The 19863-nt window shown below is 35.6% G+C and overlaps 1 protein-coding gene and 1 pseudogene across 2 annotated transcripts in view; one reads left to right on the plus strand and one right to left on the minus strand.

Annotated features, from left to right (window-relative positions):
* Positions 1-19863, plus strand: part of FSTL5 (follistatin like 5) — a 930240-nt gene that overhangs the window by 162942 nt on the left and 747435 nt on the right. For both annotated transcript variants that reach the window (XM_024977492.2, NM_001206863.1), the window contains one exon: positions 2590-2623. In XM_024977492.2, coding sequence (XP_024833260.1) covers positions 2590-2623 — 34 coding nt within the window. The remainder of the gene's footprint in view (positions 1-2589; positions 2624-19863) is intronic.
* Positions 1637-1751, minus strand: LOC112442142 (uncharacterized; annotated as a pseudogene).

Consider the following 19863-nt stretch of genomic DNA (forward strand, 5'->3'; position numbering starts at 1 on the left):
TTATAACTAGTTAGTTTTGCAACTCTACTGGTACTGCACCATTCTGAGCCATCATCTCCCATTAGGATTCCTGCAATATCTTCTCTATTGGTCCCTCTAATTTTGTCCTTTCCTTGTTCAAACTATTCTCTATAGGCAAAATGAGTCTGTTTAAATGTAATTCACATGGAAGAAACTCTCAATGTGTATTTCAGCTCTCTCAGTGCAAAAACAAAAGCGCTAACAAATGCCCTCAGTGCTAGTCTGTCTACAGCTCTTATTTTCTTGACTGACCTTTGTATTAAATTCCTCTTACTCAGCCTGCCCAGTTACACATGTTTCCTTGGCATTTTTGACAGTGTCAAGACCTGCTGTATCACAGGGAGTTTGCAATTGTTTTTCTCTCTTAAAACATGTTTTCCCCAGATATATGCTTGGATCATCCTCTCAAAATTCCCCTCAAAATTGTATTCAAAATTATTTATCATTGTAGACCTGTATGAAATTGTAGTCACTCCAAACTACACCTTGTATGGTATATCTTTTGCTAGGTAGAACTTATTGCCATTTATGCAATAATCATGGTTCATGATATTTTTGTTTGTTTTGTTCATCATTTATCACTTAGAGCAGTGTCTGGCACATCAGATCAGATCAGATCAGTCAGTCTTGTCCAACTCTTTGCGACCCCATGAATCACAGCACTCCAGGCCTCCCTGTCCATCACCAACTCCCGGAGTTCACTCAGACTCACGTCCATCGAGTCAGTGATGCCATCCAGCCATCTCATCCTCTGTCATCCCCTTCTCCTCCTGCCCCAATCCCTCCCAGCATCAGAGTCTTTTCCAATGAGTCAACTCTTCGCATGAGGTGGCCAAAGTACTGGAGTTTCAGCTTTAGCATCATTCCCTCCAAAGAAATCCCAGGGCTGATCTCCTTCAGAAAGGACTGGTTGGATCTCCTTGCACTCCAAGGGACTCTCAAGAGTCTTCTCCAACACCACAGTTCAAAAGCATCAATTCTTCGGCACTCAGCCTTCTTCACAGTCCAACTCTCACATCCATACATGACCACAGGAAAAACCATAGGAGTGATCAGTACACATTTGCTTAAAGAATGAATGATTAAATGAATGAAAAAGTGTAAAAATAGAAGGAGAGAAATAGAGATAATTTTTTCATTAGTAACCATTTAAAATTTAAATCAACTTGTCCTATAATTATGAAACAATAATGTACTTTTAAAGCATGTAATTATTATTTATAAATATATATAATTTTTATTAGGAATTTTAGTTTAAATGAGCAACATATACTCTAAATTAAAAGTACATAATAATTAAAAAATAATTAATTAACAGAATACAGTCCAGAATTTAAACACGAAGTCTTGATGGGCTAAGATAAGAGATTTAGAATATAAAACATTAGCTTAATAGAATTATACATTTGGTTAGCATGTTTCAATGAATACACATCTATCAAGATGCATTTTTAAAAATTTTACAATTCATTTAATGGCAACTGGTAATCATCAACCTAGCAATGGTTATCTTCAAATGTTATCACACTCACTGTGCTACCATTTCTCAAGGTTGATCAGATACCTAGAGTCACAGACACTTCCCACACAAGATGCATCATATGAATCAGACCTGGTTTATCACCAGCATTTATAAAACCAGACCTAGGTAAAGAACTAGGTCTGGGGACACGAGCCTGGTCTTAATATAAGGGAATGTTTAGGTTGTCAATATGCATTTTTATTCTCAATCTGACTCTGGGATGAATACTTGCAGCAAAATAACTATTCATATTTTTACTATGTTTATAAATGCTATCAAAATTTATTGACATTCATATAATTCTGCATATCTGTGTGTGACTTTTAGTTAGAAACATATTTTAAAATTATTTTTAGTTTTAGAACCTGAAAGCTTTACGCAGAGTACACTGCCTGAGTATTAATCGAGAAGTTGTAGAGTTCACAATTTCTACCTGAAAACTCGAAAGCAAACAAATTCTTCTGGGGTTGCCTGGTAACTAATAAGGTGTATGTCAAATTGAAAGACCAGTCTGACTGAAGCAGCTTTGAATAAATAATAGAATTATTGTCAACTTTAGCCTCAGAGAAGCAAGACAGGGAACAATTTTAAGCTAAACTGAAGGAAAGACATTTGAAATATCTTTGTGTGTGTGTTTTAGTGAATTCTCCATTGCTTGCCATTAAACATTTTTCCTCACCAAAAGCATAGAATTAACATAAAGACACTAATAGCAAATTCTGAAGATGTGATTTAATATCTGTTGGGATTAAATAAAATGGACGAAGACATTTTGGAGACGCACTAATGTATTTATTATTCATTAAGTATTTATTTATCAAATCATTTGTGCAATGTATTGGTTTCTTAGAAACATTTATGTACACTAAGTATGATTACTGCTCTGATGAAAGATTTGACATGTGTCTTTAAAGTGAGAATTATGTTACAATGACTCTTGGATATATGTACAGTGAAATATTTTGACAAGACTTTAAAGTGTTACTTTATATCACACTGTTGATAAAATGCTTACAAACTTTGAACTATTTTTGTTTTATTTCCAGCAGGAAAAAAGTCAAGAACGTTCAAGAATCAAAGGTAAGGAGTAACAATTTTAAGATCATAGTTTTATACAGTTGAGTAAGTATATAAGAAAAAAAATTGATGCTACCTTGAAAGTATAATTGAAATGAGAAAAACAATAAAACTTCACAATTTTCAACATGATTTTAAAGTCATTGTGAAAGCTTTGGGAACTCTCCAAGGCAATTGAAGTTTGTCAAGGTTTCCTTTCTTCATACAGTGTTTTTGGAAAATTCAACACAACTTTCTGTTCATTCCCTGAGATATTTTCATTTAATTCCTCCACCAACCATTGTCTATAACAGTAGGTGTTCTGTTACATCTATAATTTAGGAGATGATCCTTTTAAAACTATGCTTTGTGGAGAACCAACTATTTAGTCACTGCCATCTCACTATATTTTCTCTGAAAGAGCAAGAATATATATATATATATAAGAAGTTGGTGATAACTTTTTCTATGGCATAGTCAGTCTTAGTCTGACATAGGAAGTTTCTTTACCTCACAAAGAGAATCTTATTTGAAATGCATTAATTGAGATAATATTATTCTAAGTAGATTGTTATACATCAACAAAAAGTTTCCATTAGTGTGTGCTTCTACTGATTGTAATGATAGAGATTTCACAGATTTTTCCAGGTTTAATCCTTTTGGCCTGTCCATTCTTATTTTATGTTGTGGGCATCCTTGGCCACTTATTGCTTCCCCAACCTGTAGTAGTCCCAAATCTGACAATGGAGCAAAACACAATTGTGCTCTGTTATTTATTTATTTTATTGAAGTATAGTTGATTTACAGTATTGTGCCAATTTCTGCTGTATAGCAGTGATTTCATATACGTGTGTGTGTGTATACATTCTTTTTCATTTTTTTCCATATAGTTTATCACAGGATATTGAATATGGTTCCCTGTGCCACACTGTAGGAGCCTGTTGTTTGCCTATTTTGTTTATAGTTCGGGATAGTCCATTAATCCCAAACTCCTAATTTATCCATCCATCTTTGCCTTGGTAACCACGATCTGTTTCAGCTTTGTAGATAGGTTTATTTGTGTCATATTTTAGATTCCATATATAAGTGATATCATATGACATTTGTCTTTCTCTACCTTACTTCACCTAGCGTGATAATCTCTAGGTCCATCCATGTTGTGGCAAATAATGAAATAGCTTTATTTCATTCACTTTATGGCCGAGTATATATATATTTGTTATATATACTGTTTATCCACTCATCTGTCTATGTACATTTAGGTTGTTTCCATATCTTGGCAATTGCAAATAGTGCTATTAACAGAGGGGTGCATGTATCACTTTGAATTATGATGCTCCATATGCCCAGCAGTAGGATTGCTGGATCATAGAGCAACTTTATTTATATTTTTTGACCTCCATACTGTTTTCCATAGTGGCTGCACCAGCTTACATTCCCACCAACCGTATAGGAAGTTTCCATTTTCTCCACACCCTTGAAATATTTGTTATTTGTAGACTTTTTAATGTTTGCTGTTCTGATTGGAGTAAGGTCATTGTAGCTTTGATTTGTATTTCTTTAATTATTAGCAATTCTGTGCAACTTTTCATGTGTATGTTGACAACTGTCATGTTTTATTCCATCCATTTTGCATAGGAAAATATTTTTTTAGAGCTTTTTGGAGTTTTACACAAATAAATTTAAAAAATATAACTGTGGAGAAGTTACAAAGATTACATGTATTTCTGAAATGATAAAAGGATAGTTACATTCTTGAGGGTGGCTAGATTGATGTTACCAATTTTGCTTACTTAAGTCCAAATATAATCTCCTCTGTGCATTTTCTCACAACTGACTGATTTACACAATTTTTTTCTTGTTTGATCATCTGTGAGTTTATATTACAGAAAAATATGAAAAGACATACTTAACAATTTTTACTATGTTTATTTTGTTCAAATGAATTAGGTAAGACTACCTTTCCAGGGATTCCCAAAATGTGTTCTTTTTCAGCAAACTTAGGTATATCTTGTTATTTTATAATTGAATTCATTACATTGATTTATCCTCAAGACACTCATATTAACTCAAAGTTTTGTACTTTGTGTTGCAAAAGGAAATTTCTATTCCAAGAGGTGCTATGTGATGTTAATTTAAGTGATACATGCATTTTAAGCATATTGATGGCACATCTTCCTTCTTATAAAGGGGCCTAGTGTTTCAGATTAACCTTAAATCATATTTATAATTCCATTATAGGTGAAATAAATTCAGTATAGTTTTCCTTTCAATGCTTTATTGCCTTGGAGTACATAAATTAAATCATCTGAAGTAGTAGAAATTATGCTTTTTCAACTATTTTCTGGGAACATGTTTTCTTTTATAATGTAATAAAAATTTCAAGATGATGCTTGTCACTTCTGTCATTGTTATTGGCTAACACAGGGTTCAGAATCTTCACATAATGTCTGCTAGACTACTGAATTGTAAGTAAAATAAATCAGAGATATATAGTTACATCAAGACTTGCTGTCTAGCTCTACTTAGAAGAACTCTACATTTTTTCTTAAACAGTTATTGGAATCACCTTATAATATTATCTTACTGGAAATTATGAATGGCCATTTAAAATATTTAAAAATCATTGTGACTCAAAAAATATTGAGTCACAAAAGCAATGTCTTACCCATTATTAGATAACAAAATTCTGAAAATCAAATACTGTACCTTTCTTGGTCACTAGTACTTGAAATGTAGACTATGGCCTCATTTGATCTTAGTAAACATTTCTCAACTAGTAATTCTCTGGACTTCCTGACTAATTGCTAATCTTATTTGCTGGAACATGTTTATTACATTGCCAAGAATTATGCAGTCTTTAATCTTTTAATTCCTTGCATTTGGTGCCTGTTTATGCTTGAAACACCAATCCCAACCTCATGATATCAGTGACCTGAAATTACATTAATTTACATAGCAATGAAAATCCAATGAAAAACAATTCCTATTTCTTCTGTGTATACATATATTGAAATGCTTGGAAACTTGCAATTCTACCTTTAATTGATTATTTGATATTCACATGCTTTTATTCTAATATTATTTTGGAAAGTCATACTAATCCATATTTTCAAACTCTAGAATTATATTTCAATGAAATTCAACTGACAAGACGTGTCTTGGTTCAATAGTCAGTACAGATTCTCAACTGATTTTCATCTGTGTATGGCCTGTTGTTAAATGAGACAAAGATTAATCTATTCAGTACACAATTTTGAGGTTTCCAGTTGTGTAAGAGGTCCTTCTTTACAGCTACATTAAAGAATATAGCAGAGAAATAAAGAGCCCCACGGGTTTGAAAGAATGATCAAAACTTTTCAGGAAACAATTTTTCACACTGTTCTTCAGTAACTTAAAAGCTGAGTTAAAATAGAGCACATTATGCATTAAAACCCAATGAGAATTCTGTAAATATGATCCAGAAGTAATGTCTTCTATAAAGATCACAACAAATCAATTATCATCTGCCAATATTTCTCAGGGAAGTATTTTAATAGTTTTTGAGGAAAATTTAAGTCAACTATGCTTTACAAATAGCTTAGAAACTCTGTCAACTTCATTGAGGTTTTACTTTTCCAAAGTAAAACTGAAGTTTTACTACAGTTAGAAGGATGTAATCACTGTGCACAGTTTTGTGTGTTATGCTGTGGCATGCTCCTCAGCACTGGCTTCACTCTCTTCTGTCGATAAAAGAATGTTTGTCCATTCACCAAAATGATCCAATTGTCTTTATCATAGATATTCCCTCCTCTATTCTCACATGGATAGTCTTGGCTCTTCCATTCAGAAGTGTTAAAAATAAAGCATGTTCTCCTTTCATGGCTATTTATATTTTGTTAAGACTGAACATTTGGGGGCAATGAGGACTAAAGTCAATTACCTAATAATCATTTATAGGTTATATTATTAATACCTGTCTTTTGTTAAGTATCTAACAGATGTCAGACACTGTGCTGATCTCTTTATATATATTATTTTAATCTTCAACCACACATTATTTGTAAGAATTATCATCCAAATACGTCTGCATTTTGAGAAATCACATTCAAAGTGATTCAGATCAATGTTATCATTCTTATTCTATTAAAAGGGATCATAGCTTGTTTAGCTAAATCCCAATTGTACAGTAGGTAAATTTAGCATGTTGTTATTCTCAGTGTTTTCTCCATGTTCATAAACTTGATATATATGGATTTTTCTATTCACATATTATTGTCTTTAATGTCATGGTGCATATATTTTTCCTACTGCTAATTTATATAAAAACTGCTCAGTACTTTGTAACATCAAGAAAAAAATAGAAAATGGCACATGTAACTGTGCTATTTTAAGGGACATATATAAGAATTATGCCAACTTGGTCACTAAATACAAGTGACTTACACCCTCCAGAGGTAATTCCTCTTCTATGGTAAATATTACCATAACATAACATGTGACATAAAAAATCCTTTACATGTCTCAAAGGCTAAGGCTTATACTTCTATAAGGATGTTGAACAATGTCATTATACTATTAAAAAACATATCCTGCAAAAGTCTATGATTCTAAATAGGTTCTGTATGGCAAATATTATGTCATATACATTTGTGTATATGAAAAATGTAAGCTGCACAATTGCTCTTTCTATGGTACATACCTTCTTCACTATTGAGCAATAACAGAAATCATTATGTCAAGACCATACTTGATTTGATTAAAAGAGTGTATTTGGGACAATAAATGCCATTAAAGAATGATGCCTGCAGTCTTTATGCAGATAAATGCACATACAAACTATTTTCTATTTATTTTTAAACACTCATGAGTTCAGATTCTCCTTTATTTCCCACATTACAAAATTAGCAACTGAAAACACTAAAAATTATCTAATATATAATCTGAAATAGACAGGAATGTATTTCTCAATGAGCCTAAGGGGTGTTGCTATGAGTTTGAAATTCTAAACTCTTAATTTACATTTCCTAAATATCCAAATACCCTTCATTAGAATAATCTCACAGAGTTCCTGAGGTCAGCTAACTTCTTCAAGTTTAGGTAGCTAGTCAGGAACAGTGAGCATGGAGAGACTGATCTTCAAATCCTTATTCATAAAGGCCATTGGATATATTACATTAACAAATGAAAATATCATGTACAATTGTAAGGTGATAATTCATATACATGAGCCCTTAATAAGACTCTTTTGTCTAATTGTTGCATTTCTTTATGTTCAGGAAACAAAATGTAGCCAGCACAATTAGTAATACCTGATATGGAGATTCTTACAATTACCTGAAGTTCGGAGTCACTGTATTTCTAATGGATTACAATATCATACATACTGAACAGTAGGCTCTTTGATATTCAATTTAGAAAGCTATTGCTGAGGGAAATAATGATTTGTAGCTATTTATGAAAACTGTGGGTTTTGTCAATCATAATCAATAGTTAGAAGCCTTAGAAAGTCCACGTACCGAAAGACAGGAAAACTCACCTCTAAAATTGTCAACTTAGCTGAAAGATAACTGTCCGACTCTTTGCAACCCCATGGACTGTAGCCCACCAGGCTCCTCAGTCCATGGAATTTTCCAGGCAAGAGTACTAGAGTGGGTTGCCATTTCCTTCTCCAGAGGATCTTCCCAATCCAGGGATCGAACCCGGGTCTCCTGCACTGTAGGCAGACGCTTTACCCTCTGAGCCACCAGAGGGCTCTAACTGAAAGATGGATAGATTTATTTATTTATTTGTTTTTGGCAAATGACAATGCTGTATAAATGCCAGACAGGTGTTCTTCTGACAATAATTCTTAAAAAAATTAAATGTTGTAAAATAATGTGAAGAAAAATAGTTCTATACATAACCCACTCCAGCATTCTTAGCTGGAGAATTCCATGGACAGAGGAGCCTGGCAAACTACAGTCCATAGGGTTGCAGAGTTGGATGCAACTGAGTGACTATCACACTCACTATGCTATACCTATTGCTTTATATCAGATCAATTCTATTTGCACTCTATTTATTTTCTTAAATGCACTTTTGAAATTAAATGGAGGCAATGTGTATTCTCATGAATAATTATTGATTACCTTGCAACAATATACCAATGTCATATATGCAGAACTTAATAATGTATGATTGACTAGCAACTCTTTAATAATATAAGCACTTCAAATATTTTAATTCATTTCATTTTACATATAACTTAACAATACAAATACAAATTGATTGCTGCATAATGAATCAATAAAATGTAATTTCTAATTATAGTGAACACATTGAGAAAATTTCTGATTTCATTAGCTGAAATTTGCTCTATAGAAATAGATCTTTCACTGTTAAAAACAGTGATCACATCTCTTTATGTGGGTGATATTTTGTGATTTTTCATGTTAAAGTGAGTGAGTTTGGAAACAAAAATGATAATACATAGATGCAAATTCTGGAAGTTACTATAAACATAAAATAGTCACTGATACTTCGACAAACTTTCAAACATAACAATTTAAGTTCTAATGTGTAACTCTGTAGAAGAAAAATAAATTACTGGAAATATACTCCCTACAAGTAATATAAATGATGCCTCAAACTGTCTTCTTACATAACTTTTTAGTGGTAAAGATTTCAATGTAAGTAGTAACTTTCCCCTCAGGATGAATATGCATCCTCCATTCTTAAAAAAGTTCATTAAACAACTTGATCCAATTTTAGATGATCTCTTTTTAAACTTAAAGATGTAATTTATTTTTTAATTGTTGGCACATCTTCCAGTTCTCATAATTACAATTTTTTGTGGGTCTTATGGTGAGATAATTAAGACTTAGCCTCTTTGCAACTCTCAATATATGATAGTGTTATTAACTTTAGTCAGTATGCTACACATTAGATTCCAAGGATTTATTCATCATATAGCTGGAAGTTTAGATTCAGATTACTTCCATATCTTGGCTATTATGAATATGCTGCAATAAATATGAGAGTACATATGTTTTTAATATCTTATTTTCATTTCTTTTGGGTAATACCCAGAAGTAGAATTGCTGGATCATATTGTAATTCCATTTTCGATTTTTTGAGGTACCTTTTCCATAATGGCTGAACCAATTTGCACTCCCAGCAATAATGCACAAATATTCCCTGTTCTTCAACCAATTTTAGATGATCTTGATGCATGTTCTCCTGTCATAGCAGCAGGAAGACAAATATCCTTCTTTACCTATTGATGCCATTCTCATCAACCAAGAGAAGCTTCAAAATATATCTGATTGTGTTTCTCATTTATGCCAAGAATCAGTTTATATTATGCCAAACACATTATCTTTCCTTCTCCATTTTGCATACATTCTCTGTTTTTCTGAAGGATATTCATAAATCATCTTATTCAATGGGTCATTTATTTTGGTTTCAGGATGATTAATTTTGAGGGCATTTTGTCCACCAGGAAGCAATGCTACTTAAAAGAAATCAAGGTGTAATAGGTCTGATGATGGGAAAACATCCCACAATAACTATATTTATTTACTATAAATAATGATTTAATGCATCATAGGATATCAAATGAATATTGTTTAGGCCTTTCTTTGCGTGGTTTTTAAATTACTACTTTTCCCTGCAAAGTAACATCCCAATAGTGATCTTCCCTTCAAACACCAATACAAAATATCCTTATTTTATACTTTTAACAAAACAGAAATGCCAAATTCTTTCAATTTGAAAGAATTGAAAGTCATTTTCTGAGAAATTACAGTTAATAGTAACCAAACTGTGCTTGAAGACTTAATTTATTTAACATGAAACAGTAACTTTGCTTACTTGCAATGGTTAGACTTTATGAAAGAGCTGTTCAAAAACAGTCATATGAACATCACTTTTTTTTCTGAAAAATATCTTATCTTCTAATGAAAAACTATATGTTCTATCAGTTTTTCCTTTTGTTTTTGTCTCCCCTGCTAGAGGAGAAACAGGAAATTTTCTTTTATTTAATAAAGTGTATTTATTATACTTGGGCTTTAAAATATATATATTTCTTCTTTATAACCCAGGGTCTTAACATAACATTTAATGTATTAATATTTAAGTATTGGTAAGTTGCTTGATTCCCTTCGTGGATCCCAGTCTTATCATGGCAAAGCGGCTTGCGTAACTCAATGAGCTGTGAGACAAACCCTTGCAGGGCCATCAGAGATGGATGGATCAGAGTGAAGAGTTCTTATAAGACATGGTCCACTGGAGAAGGGAATGGCAGCCCACTCCGATATTCTTGCTGTGGAAGAAAGAAAGAAAGTGAAGTCGCTGAGTCATGTCCGACTCTTTGCGAGTCCATGGACTGTAGCCTACCAGGCTCCTCCATCCATGGAATTTTCCCGGCAAGAATACTGGAGTGGGTTGCCATTTCCTTCTCCAATTCTTGCTGTGCTGCTGCTGCTGCTGCTAAGTCGCTTCAGTCATGTCTGACTCTGTGTGACCCCTTAGATGGCAGCCCACCAGGCTCCTCTGCCCCTGGGATTCTCCAGGCAAGAATACTGGAGTGGGTTGCCATTTCCTTCTCCAATGCATGAAAGTGAAAAGTGAAAGTAAAGTCGCTCAGTCGTGCCCAACTCTTAGCGACCCCATAGATGGCAGCCTACCAAGCTCCTCTGCCCATGGGATTTTCCAGGCAAGAGTACTGGAGTCAGTTGTCATTGCCTTCTCTGATCCTTGCTGTGAGAATCCCATGAATAGTATGAAAAGGAAAAAGATATGACATCGGAAGATGAGCCCTCCCAGGTTGGAAAGTGTCCAATGTGTTATTAGGATGAGTGGAGGGCAATTACTAATAGCCCCAGAAAAATTAAGTAGATGGTCCAAAGCAGAAAAAAATGCTCAGTTGTGTATATGCCTGCTGGTGAAAATAAAGTCCAATGTTGTAAATAACAATGTTGCATAGGAATCTAGAATGTTAGGTCCATGAATCAAGGTAAACTGGATATCTTCAAGGCAAGAGTGAACATCAGAATCTTAGGTATCAGTGAACTAAAATGGATGGAGACAGCAAATTTGAATCAGGTGTACACTAAATAGACCACTGTGGGCAAGAATCCCTTATCAGAAATAGAGTAATACTCACAGTCAAACAAAGCATCTGAAATACAGTAATTCAGTGCAATCTCAAAAACAACGGAACAATCTCAGTTTGTTTCCAAGGTAAACCATTCAACATCACAACAATCCAAATCTATGCCGAACAAGTAATGCTGAAGAAGCTGAAGCTGAATGGCTCTATGAAGACCTACATGACCTTCTAGACCTAACACCATGCCCCCCCGCTCCTCAAATGTCCTTTTCATAAAGGAGATTGGAATGATGCAAAAGTAAAAAGTCAAGAGATACCCGGGGTATTAGGCAAGTTTGGCCTTGGAGTACAAAATGAAGCAGGTCAAAGGCTAGCAGATTTTTATCAAGAGAACTCATTGGTCATAGCAAGTACCATTTCCCACAACACAAAAAAAAAACTCTACACATGTACGTCACCAGGTGGTCAATACTGAAATCAGATTGATTATATCCTTTGCAGCAGAAAATGGAGAAGCTCTATACATTCAGCAAAAACAAGACCTGGAGCTGACTGTGGCTCATAACATGAGCTTTTTACTGAAAAGAAAGAAAGAAAGTGAAGTTATTCATTTGTGTCCAACTCTTTGCGACCCCATGGACTGTAGCCTACCAGGCTCCTCCATCCATGGGATTCTCCAGACAGGAATACTGGAGTGGGTTGCCATTTCCTGGATCTTCACGGCCCAGGGATTGAACCCAGGTGTCCCATGTTGCAAGCAGATGCTTTACCCTCTGAGCTACTAGGGAAGCAAAATTCAGGCTTAAATTGAAGAAAGTAAGAAAAACCATTAAGCCATTCATGTATGACTTAGATCCCGTATGATTGTACAATGGAGGTGATAAGTAGATTCAAGGAGTTAAATCTGGTAGACAGAATGCATAAAGAACTATGGATGGAAGTTCATAACATCAGAGAAGAGATAGTGACCAGAACTATCCCAAAGAAAAAGAAATAAAAGAAGGCAAAGTGGTTGTCTGAGGAGGCTTTACAAATAGCTCAGAAAACAAGGGAAATGAAAGGCAAGGGAGAAAGGGAAGGATATCCATTCAGTTGGGTGACTGAATGAAGAGTTCCAGAGAATCAGTTCAGTTCAATTCAGTCGCTCAGTCGTGTCCGACTCTTTGCGGACCTTTGTTGGCAAAGTAATTATGTCTCTGCTTTTTAATATGCTATCTAGGTTGGTCATAACTTTCTTTCCAAGGAGTAAGCATCTTTTAATTTCATGGCTGCAATCACCATCTGCAGTGATTTTGGAGCCCACCCTCCCCCACCCCCACCCCCGCAAAAAAAGTCTGACATTGTTTCCACTAAACAATGAAGTGATGGGAAGTGATGGGAAGTGAAGAGAATAGCAAGGAGAAATAAGAAGACCTCAAAGGAGCAATGCAAAGAAATATATGAAAACAACAGAATGGGAAAGACTGGAAATCTCTTCAAGAAAATTAAAGATATCAAGGGAATAGTTCATGAAAGGATGGACATGAAAAAGGATAGAAATATTTAGGACTTAACAGAAGCAGAAGAGATTAAGAAGAGCTAGCAACAATACATAGAAAATTGTACAAAAAAGGTCTCAATGACCCAGATAACCAAAATGGTGTGGTCACTCATCTAGAACCAGACACTCTGGAATGTGAAGTCAAGTGGGCCTTAGGAAGCATTACTATCAATAAAGCCGGTGGAAGTGATGGAATTCTAGCTGAGCTATTGAAAATCCTAAAAGATGATGATGTTTAAGTGTTTCACTCAATATGTCAGTAAATTTGGAAAACTCAGAAGTGGCCAGAGGACTGGAAAAGATCACTTTCATTACAATCCCAGAGAAGGAGAATGTCACAGAATGTTCAAACCACTGTACAGTTGTACTCATTTCACAAGCTAGTAAGGTTATGCTCAAAATTCTTCAAGCTAGGCTTCAGCAGGACATGAACAGAGAACTTCCAAATGTACAAGCTGGTTTTTGAGAAGACAGAGGAGTAAGAGACCGAATTGCCAACATTCATTGTATCATAAAGAAAGCAAGGGAATTCCAGAAAATCATCTGTTTCATTGACTACACTACAGCATTTGACTGTGTGGATCACAATAAACCGTAGAAAATTCTTAAAAAGATGGGAATACAAGACCACCTAACATGTCTCATGAGAAACATTTATGTGGGTAAAGAAACAACTGTTTAGAATCTAATGAAAACAACTGACTGGTTTCAAACTGACAAAGGAGTATGACAAGGATTTATATAGTCACCCTGTTTATTTAACTTATATGAAGAGCATAGCATATGAAATGTCAGGCTGGATGCATCACAAGCTGATATCAAGATTGCCAGATGAGTATCAAAAACCTCAGATATGCAAATGATAGAACTCTAATGGCAGAAAATGAAGAACTAAAGAGCTTTTTGATGAGGGTGAAAGAAGAGAGGAGGATGAAAGAGGAGAGTGGCTTAAAATTCAACATTCAGAAAACTAAGATCATGACATCTGGTCTGATTAGTTCAGTTAGGTTCAGTTCAGTCGCTCAGTCTTGTCCGACTCTTTGCGACCCCATGAATTGCAGCATGCCAGGCCTCCCTGTCCATCACCAACTCCCAGAGTTCACTAAAACTCACATCCATCGAGTCAGTGATGCCATCCAGCATCCTCTGTCATCCCCTTCTCCTCCTTCCCCCAATCCCTCCCAGCATCAGAGTCTTTTCCAATGAGTCAACTCTTCTCATGAGGTGGCCAAAGTACTGGAGTTTCAGCTTTAGCATCAGTCCTTCCAATGGACACCCAGGACTGATCTCCTTTAGAATGGACTGATTGGATCTCCTTGCAATCCAAGGGACTCCCAATACAGTATACTAACGCATATATATGGAATTTAGAAAGATGGTAACAATAACCCGGTGTACGAGACAGCAAAAGAGACACTGATGTATAGAACAGTCTTATGGACTCTGTGGGAGAGGGAGAGGGTGGGAAGATTTGGGAGAATGGCAATGAAACATGTAAAATATCATGTAGGAAACGAGTTGCCAGTCCAGGTTCGATGCACGATGCTGGATGCTTGGGGCTGGTGCACTGGGAGGGCCCAGAGGGATGGTATGGGGAGGGAGGAGGGAGGAGGGTTCGGGATGGGGAACACATGTATACCTGTGGCAGATTCATTTTGATATTTGGCAAAACTAATACAATTATGTAAAGTTTAAAATAAAATTAGAAAAAAAAAAAAAAAGAGTCTTCTCCAGCACCACAGTTCAAAAGCATCAGTTCTTCGGCGCTCAAATTCTTCACAGTCCAACTCTCACATCCATACATGACTACTGGAAAAACTATAGCCTTGACTAGGTGGACCTTTGTTGGCAAAGTAATGTCTCTGCTTTTCAATATGCTATCTAGATTGGTCATAATTTTCCTTCCAAGGAGTCAGTGTCTCTTAATTTCATGGCTGCGATCACCATCTGCTGTGATTTTGGAGCCCCCAAAAATAAAGTCTGACACTGTTTCCCCTGTTTCCCCATCTATTTCCCATGAAGTGATGGGACCAGATGCCATGATCTTCATTTTCTGAATGTTGAGCTTTAAGCCAACTTTTCACTCTCCTCTTTCACTTTCATCAAGAGGCTTTTTAGTTTCTCTTCACTTTCTGCCATAAGTGTGGTGTCATCTGCATATCTGAGGTTATTGATATTTCTCCTGGCAATCTTGATTCCAGCTTGTGCTTCTTCCAGCCCAGAGTTTCTCATGATGTACTCTGCATATAAGTTAAATAAGCAGGGTGACAATATACAGCCTTGACGTTCTCCCTTTCCTATTTGGAACCAGTCTGTTGTTCCATGCCCAGTTCTAACTGTTGCTTCCTAACCTGCATATAGGTTTCTCAAGAGGCAGGTCAGGTGGAGGGGGGGAAAGTGGAAGCAAAGACATTTAATTTTCTTGGGCTCCTAAATCACTGCAGATGTTGACTGTAGTCATGCAATTAAAATATGATTCCTCCTTGGAATAAAAACTATAACAAACTTTGACAGTGTATTAAAAAGCAGAGACATCACTTTGCTGACAAAGGCCACTATAGTCAAAGCTAGTTTTCTTCAGTAGCCATGTATGGATGTGAGAGTTGGACCATAACGAAGGCTGAACATTAAAGAATTGATATATTTGAATTGTGGTTGTGAAGAAGACTATTGAGAGTTCCTTGGACAGCAAGGAGATCAAACCTCTCAATCTTTTTTTAAAAAATTAATTACTTTATTTTTTTTAGAGGCTAATTAGTTTACAATATTGTATTGGTTTTGCCATACATTGGGGGGTTCAGAATGGGGAACAGATGTACACCTGTAGCGGATTCATGTCAAACCAGTCAATCTTAAAGGAAATCAACCCTGAGTATTCTTTGGAAGGACTGATGCTGAAGCTGACACTCCAGTACTTTGACCATCTAATGCCAAAATAGACTCATTGGAAATGACCCTGATGCTGGGGAAGATGAAAACAAAAGGAGAAATAGGCAGCAGAGGATGGGATAGATAGCATCACCGACTCAATGGAAATTAATTTGGGTGAACTCTGGGAGATTGTGGAGGACAGAGGAGCCTGATGTACTGCAGTCAGTGGGGTAGCAAAGAGTCAGACATGATTTAGAGACCATATAACAACAAAGTTGCTTGAATTTTTGAATTATGAAGGATATATGTGTTATTTAAAAATAATTTATAACTCTATGATATTATACTCGGTGACTTCTATGAGACAAATTACACATACTTTCTTTTTTCTGTGACGGATTAGTTAATTTGGAGTTGTACATATTATGTCAAGCACCAAATTATAGCCCTTCTAAATATCGTAAAGCTGTATTTCATAGTTTTAATTCACTTGCTATTGTTTATTTAATTAGTTCTGTCTGACCTTTTTGGGACTGTAGCCCACCAGACTCTTCCATGGAATTTCTGAAGCAAGAATATTGGAGTGGGTTGCCATTTCCTTCTCCAGGGGATCTTCCTGACCCAGGATTGCCCTTCTGCTTCTGTATTGGCAGGTAGATTCTTTACCACTGAGCCATCAGGGAAACCCCTTTTAACTCATTATATATTTAATAATAATTACTTAGATAAAAGATGTAAATGTTTTCTCTGTAAAGTAATGCATATCATTCTACTATAATTACTATTATTGTTAAACCGGTGAATGAATTCCTCATCCACTGAACACTGGAAAACAGGAAAAAAAACCTCTTTTCACAAATGCAATGTTATATTGTGAAATTTTTACTTAATATTTAGTGATGCTTACCTTGTTTTATTAAGCATTTTCATTGTATTACACCAAGGATCTCTTTTTCCCCATCAGCCAGCTGTCAGTCAGTAATGGCTGTTATCATTTGAAGACTAGAGTTACGAGAAACACATTCTGAGAAGCATTGATTTATATAGTACATTTCAGGATATATCATGGAGTTTAGGCTCAGCATACTTCAGCTCAATTATTTAGCCCCCACTTAAGGACTCTTAATCTCCTTTTCTTACCTGTAATGTATGTATAATATACCACATAGTGCTGTTTTAAGGATTAAATAGGGTTAAGTATAGAACCTTTTGAATGGAATGTAAAACTCTTGATTTATGTGAGTTTTTACTTCAATGTTTTGAAATGTCTATAATCATTTTTTCCAATAATGGTAGACACATATATGAAAAAAATAAGCTTCAATTCAGTTGCATGAAATGCTAAGATTAGAGGTCCAGACACATTAAATTTACTTTGCATCATTTTTTTTACACAATTCTAAACTATAATCCACAGGGTCTTCATATTTGAGACATCTGGTCTACTGCTATAAAATAATCTCTAGGTGTCATGTAATATTTATCTGGTTCCTACCATAAGGTATTCAGCTCCATGGAATGGAGCTTTGAAGATAAACATGTATACAATATAACTTATATAGTAGATTATTCTTTAGAAAGTAAAGTATTATTCTCTAAAAGTATTAATTTAATATCTTAATGGGTTATACTAAGTGTGAAAAAATCTATTAGAAATTTTTAAAAACCCACTGATTTTTAACCCACTGATCTATAAGTTAACTATTGCTTCATTTAGAACGTGTTGCTTTAGGTCACAAAGTTTATGGTAATGTTAACCTGCCTAAAGAATTTAGAAAAGAAGACATAAGTTCAGCTGCATTTGACAATGAATATTATTTCAAGAAGTATTTATGAATTTAAACATTTATGAAACACAGTCAGGTGCAAGGGAAATTAAGGATAAAATTTTGAAGCAAGTGATGCTGGCCTGAGTTTGGGAGATATGACCTAGGACAGATAAATGCAGTTAACAAAAAAAAGGTGATGGATTCTTTGTAAGAAAAGGCCAGATTGCTTACAAGCATGGGTGTAAGGTGCAGAGTATTAAGGGGCAGTCTAGGAATGGAGACCCATCTTTTTATAGGGAGAGAAGATCTTGTCTTAGAAGAACAGCTGAGGGGAAGAAAGGTGAAGAATGAGACACAGTACTCCAGGTCTTAGTGAATTATGCATGTTTACATATCAATTGAGGCTCATGAGAAGCAAAGGAGAAATCAGTACAGAGAGGAGTGGATTCATAAAGTAATTTCAAACTAGGAAAATATCAATAGCAAATTGGATGGCAGGAATAATGCTAGTATGATGAGATTGTCTAGGATAGACAGAAGGCTGATGTTGATTAATAAGTACAGTGTTGAGAAATATTGGATACGAGCTAAGCAGTTTTCTAATTTGACAAGTGGCAAGTTTTTCTTCCATTTTATGAAGTTATGATTCCATTTTTTTCCCTTTCAACAAACAGAACCAAAACCTGAGAACCAACAGCATGATGATTCTAAAATCAGTTTTGCTTAGTGGTTTAACACTCTGACCCTAGACCCTGAGAAAGTTTCAATCCCGAGTCTACCACTATGAAAAATGACCTGACCTTGGTGGACTAATCTCCCCACCTGTAAATGTGGATAATGATGGTTCCTTCTTGATAGGTTTGTATTGATGATTAAACAAGTTATTATGTATAGAGCACTTATCAAAATGAGTATGAGATGCTACACTCTCCAAAACCTACAAGTGAGCCTCAGGGTTTTCTGGATTCTGGAAAAAGACAGGAGGCTCCCTTGTCAGAGGCTGTTTCTTTCTCACAGCCATAGCAGTAGTCAGAGTACCAACACTTGTGCTGGTTCCCAGGACAAGAAGAAGGCATGATGCCTGTATACACAATGGTTTGCGTTATAGAAGCAGACCACTCCCTCTGCCGGCCCAGCTCAGGAAACTCAAATATTTTATAATGGATAGGAAACACACTTGACATCAGGCTGTAGAGAGACCATTTGTTACACTTGACAAGTAAGTATCCTTCTCCTATTTCCAAAGAGAGTTTCTCTATTTTCTAAAAATACTGACTATACAAAATCCCTGAAAAGAAAAGTCTGGAGTAGAATATAGTCAGTATTTCTTCTTTCAAGACATGCAGAAATGCAAGACCAGTAGTGAATTGTCTTTAAGAGCACTTAGAGCAGTAGGGTCGCAGGAAACCTACTTCATCAGTCAGTCAGTCGGTTCAGTCGATCAGCTGTGTCTGACTCTTTGCGACTCCATGAACTACAGCATGCCAGGCTTCCCTGTCCATCACCAACTTCCGGAGATTACTCCAACTCATGTCCATTGAGTAGGTAATGCTATCCAACCATTTCATCCTCTGTCATTCCCTTCTCCTCCAGCCATCAATCTTTCCCAGAATCCGTGTCTTTTCAAATGAGTCAGTTCTTCTCATCAAGTAGCCAAAGTATTGGAGTTTCAGCTTCAGCATCAATGCTTCCAATGAATATTCAGGATGATTTCCTTTAGGATGGACTGGTTGTATTTCTGTGCAGTCCAAAGGACTCTCAAGAGTCTTCTCTGACACCACAGTTCGAAAGCATCCATTCTTTGACACTCAGATTTCTTTATAAATGCCAACACCACAATCACCATCATCATTCAGGGTGTAGTTCTTTTGTTACCATTTTATTTTCTTTTGGTTACCCTCTGGGGTGCAAGTGAATGTAAATAGATGCATGCCTGTCTGTACGTGCTAAGTTGCTTCAGTCATGTCTGACTCTTTGAGACCCCATGGACTGGAGCCTGCAAGGCTAATCT

This window comes from Bos taurus, chromosome 17 (assembly GCF_002263795.3).
Source record: "Bos taurus isolate L1 Dominette 01449 registration number 42190680 breed Hereford chromosome 17, ARS-UCD2.0, whole genome shotgun sequence".
Lineage (NCBI taxonomy): Eukaryota > Metazoa > Chordata > Mammalia > Artiodactyla > Bovidae > Bos > Bos taurus.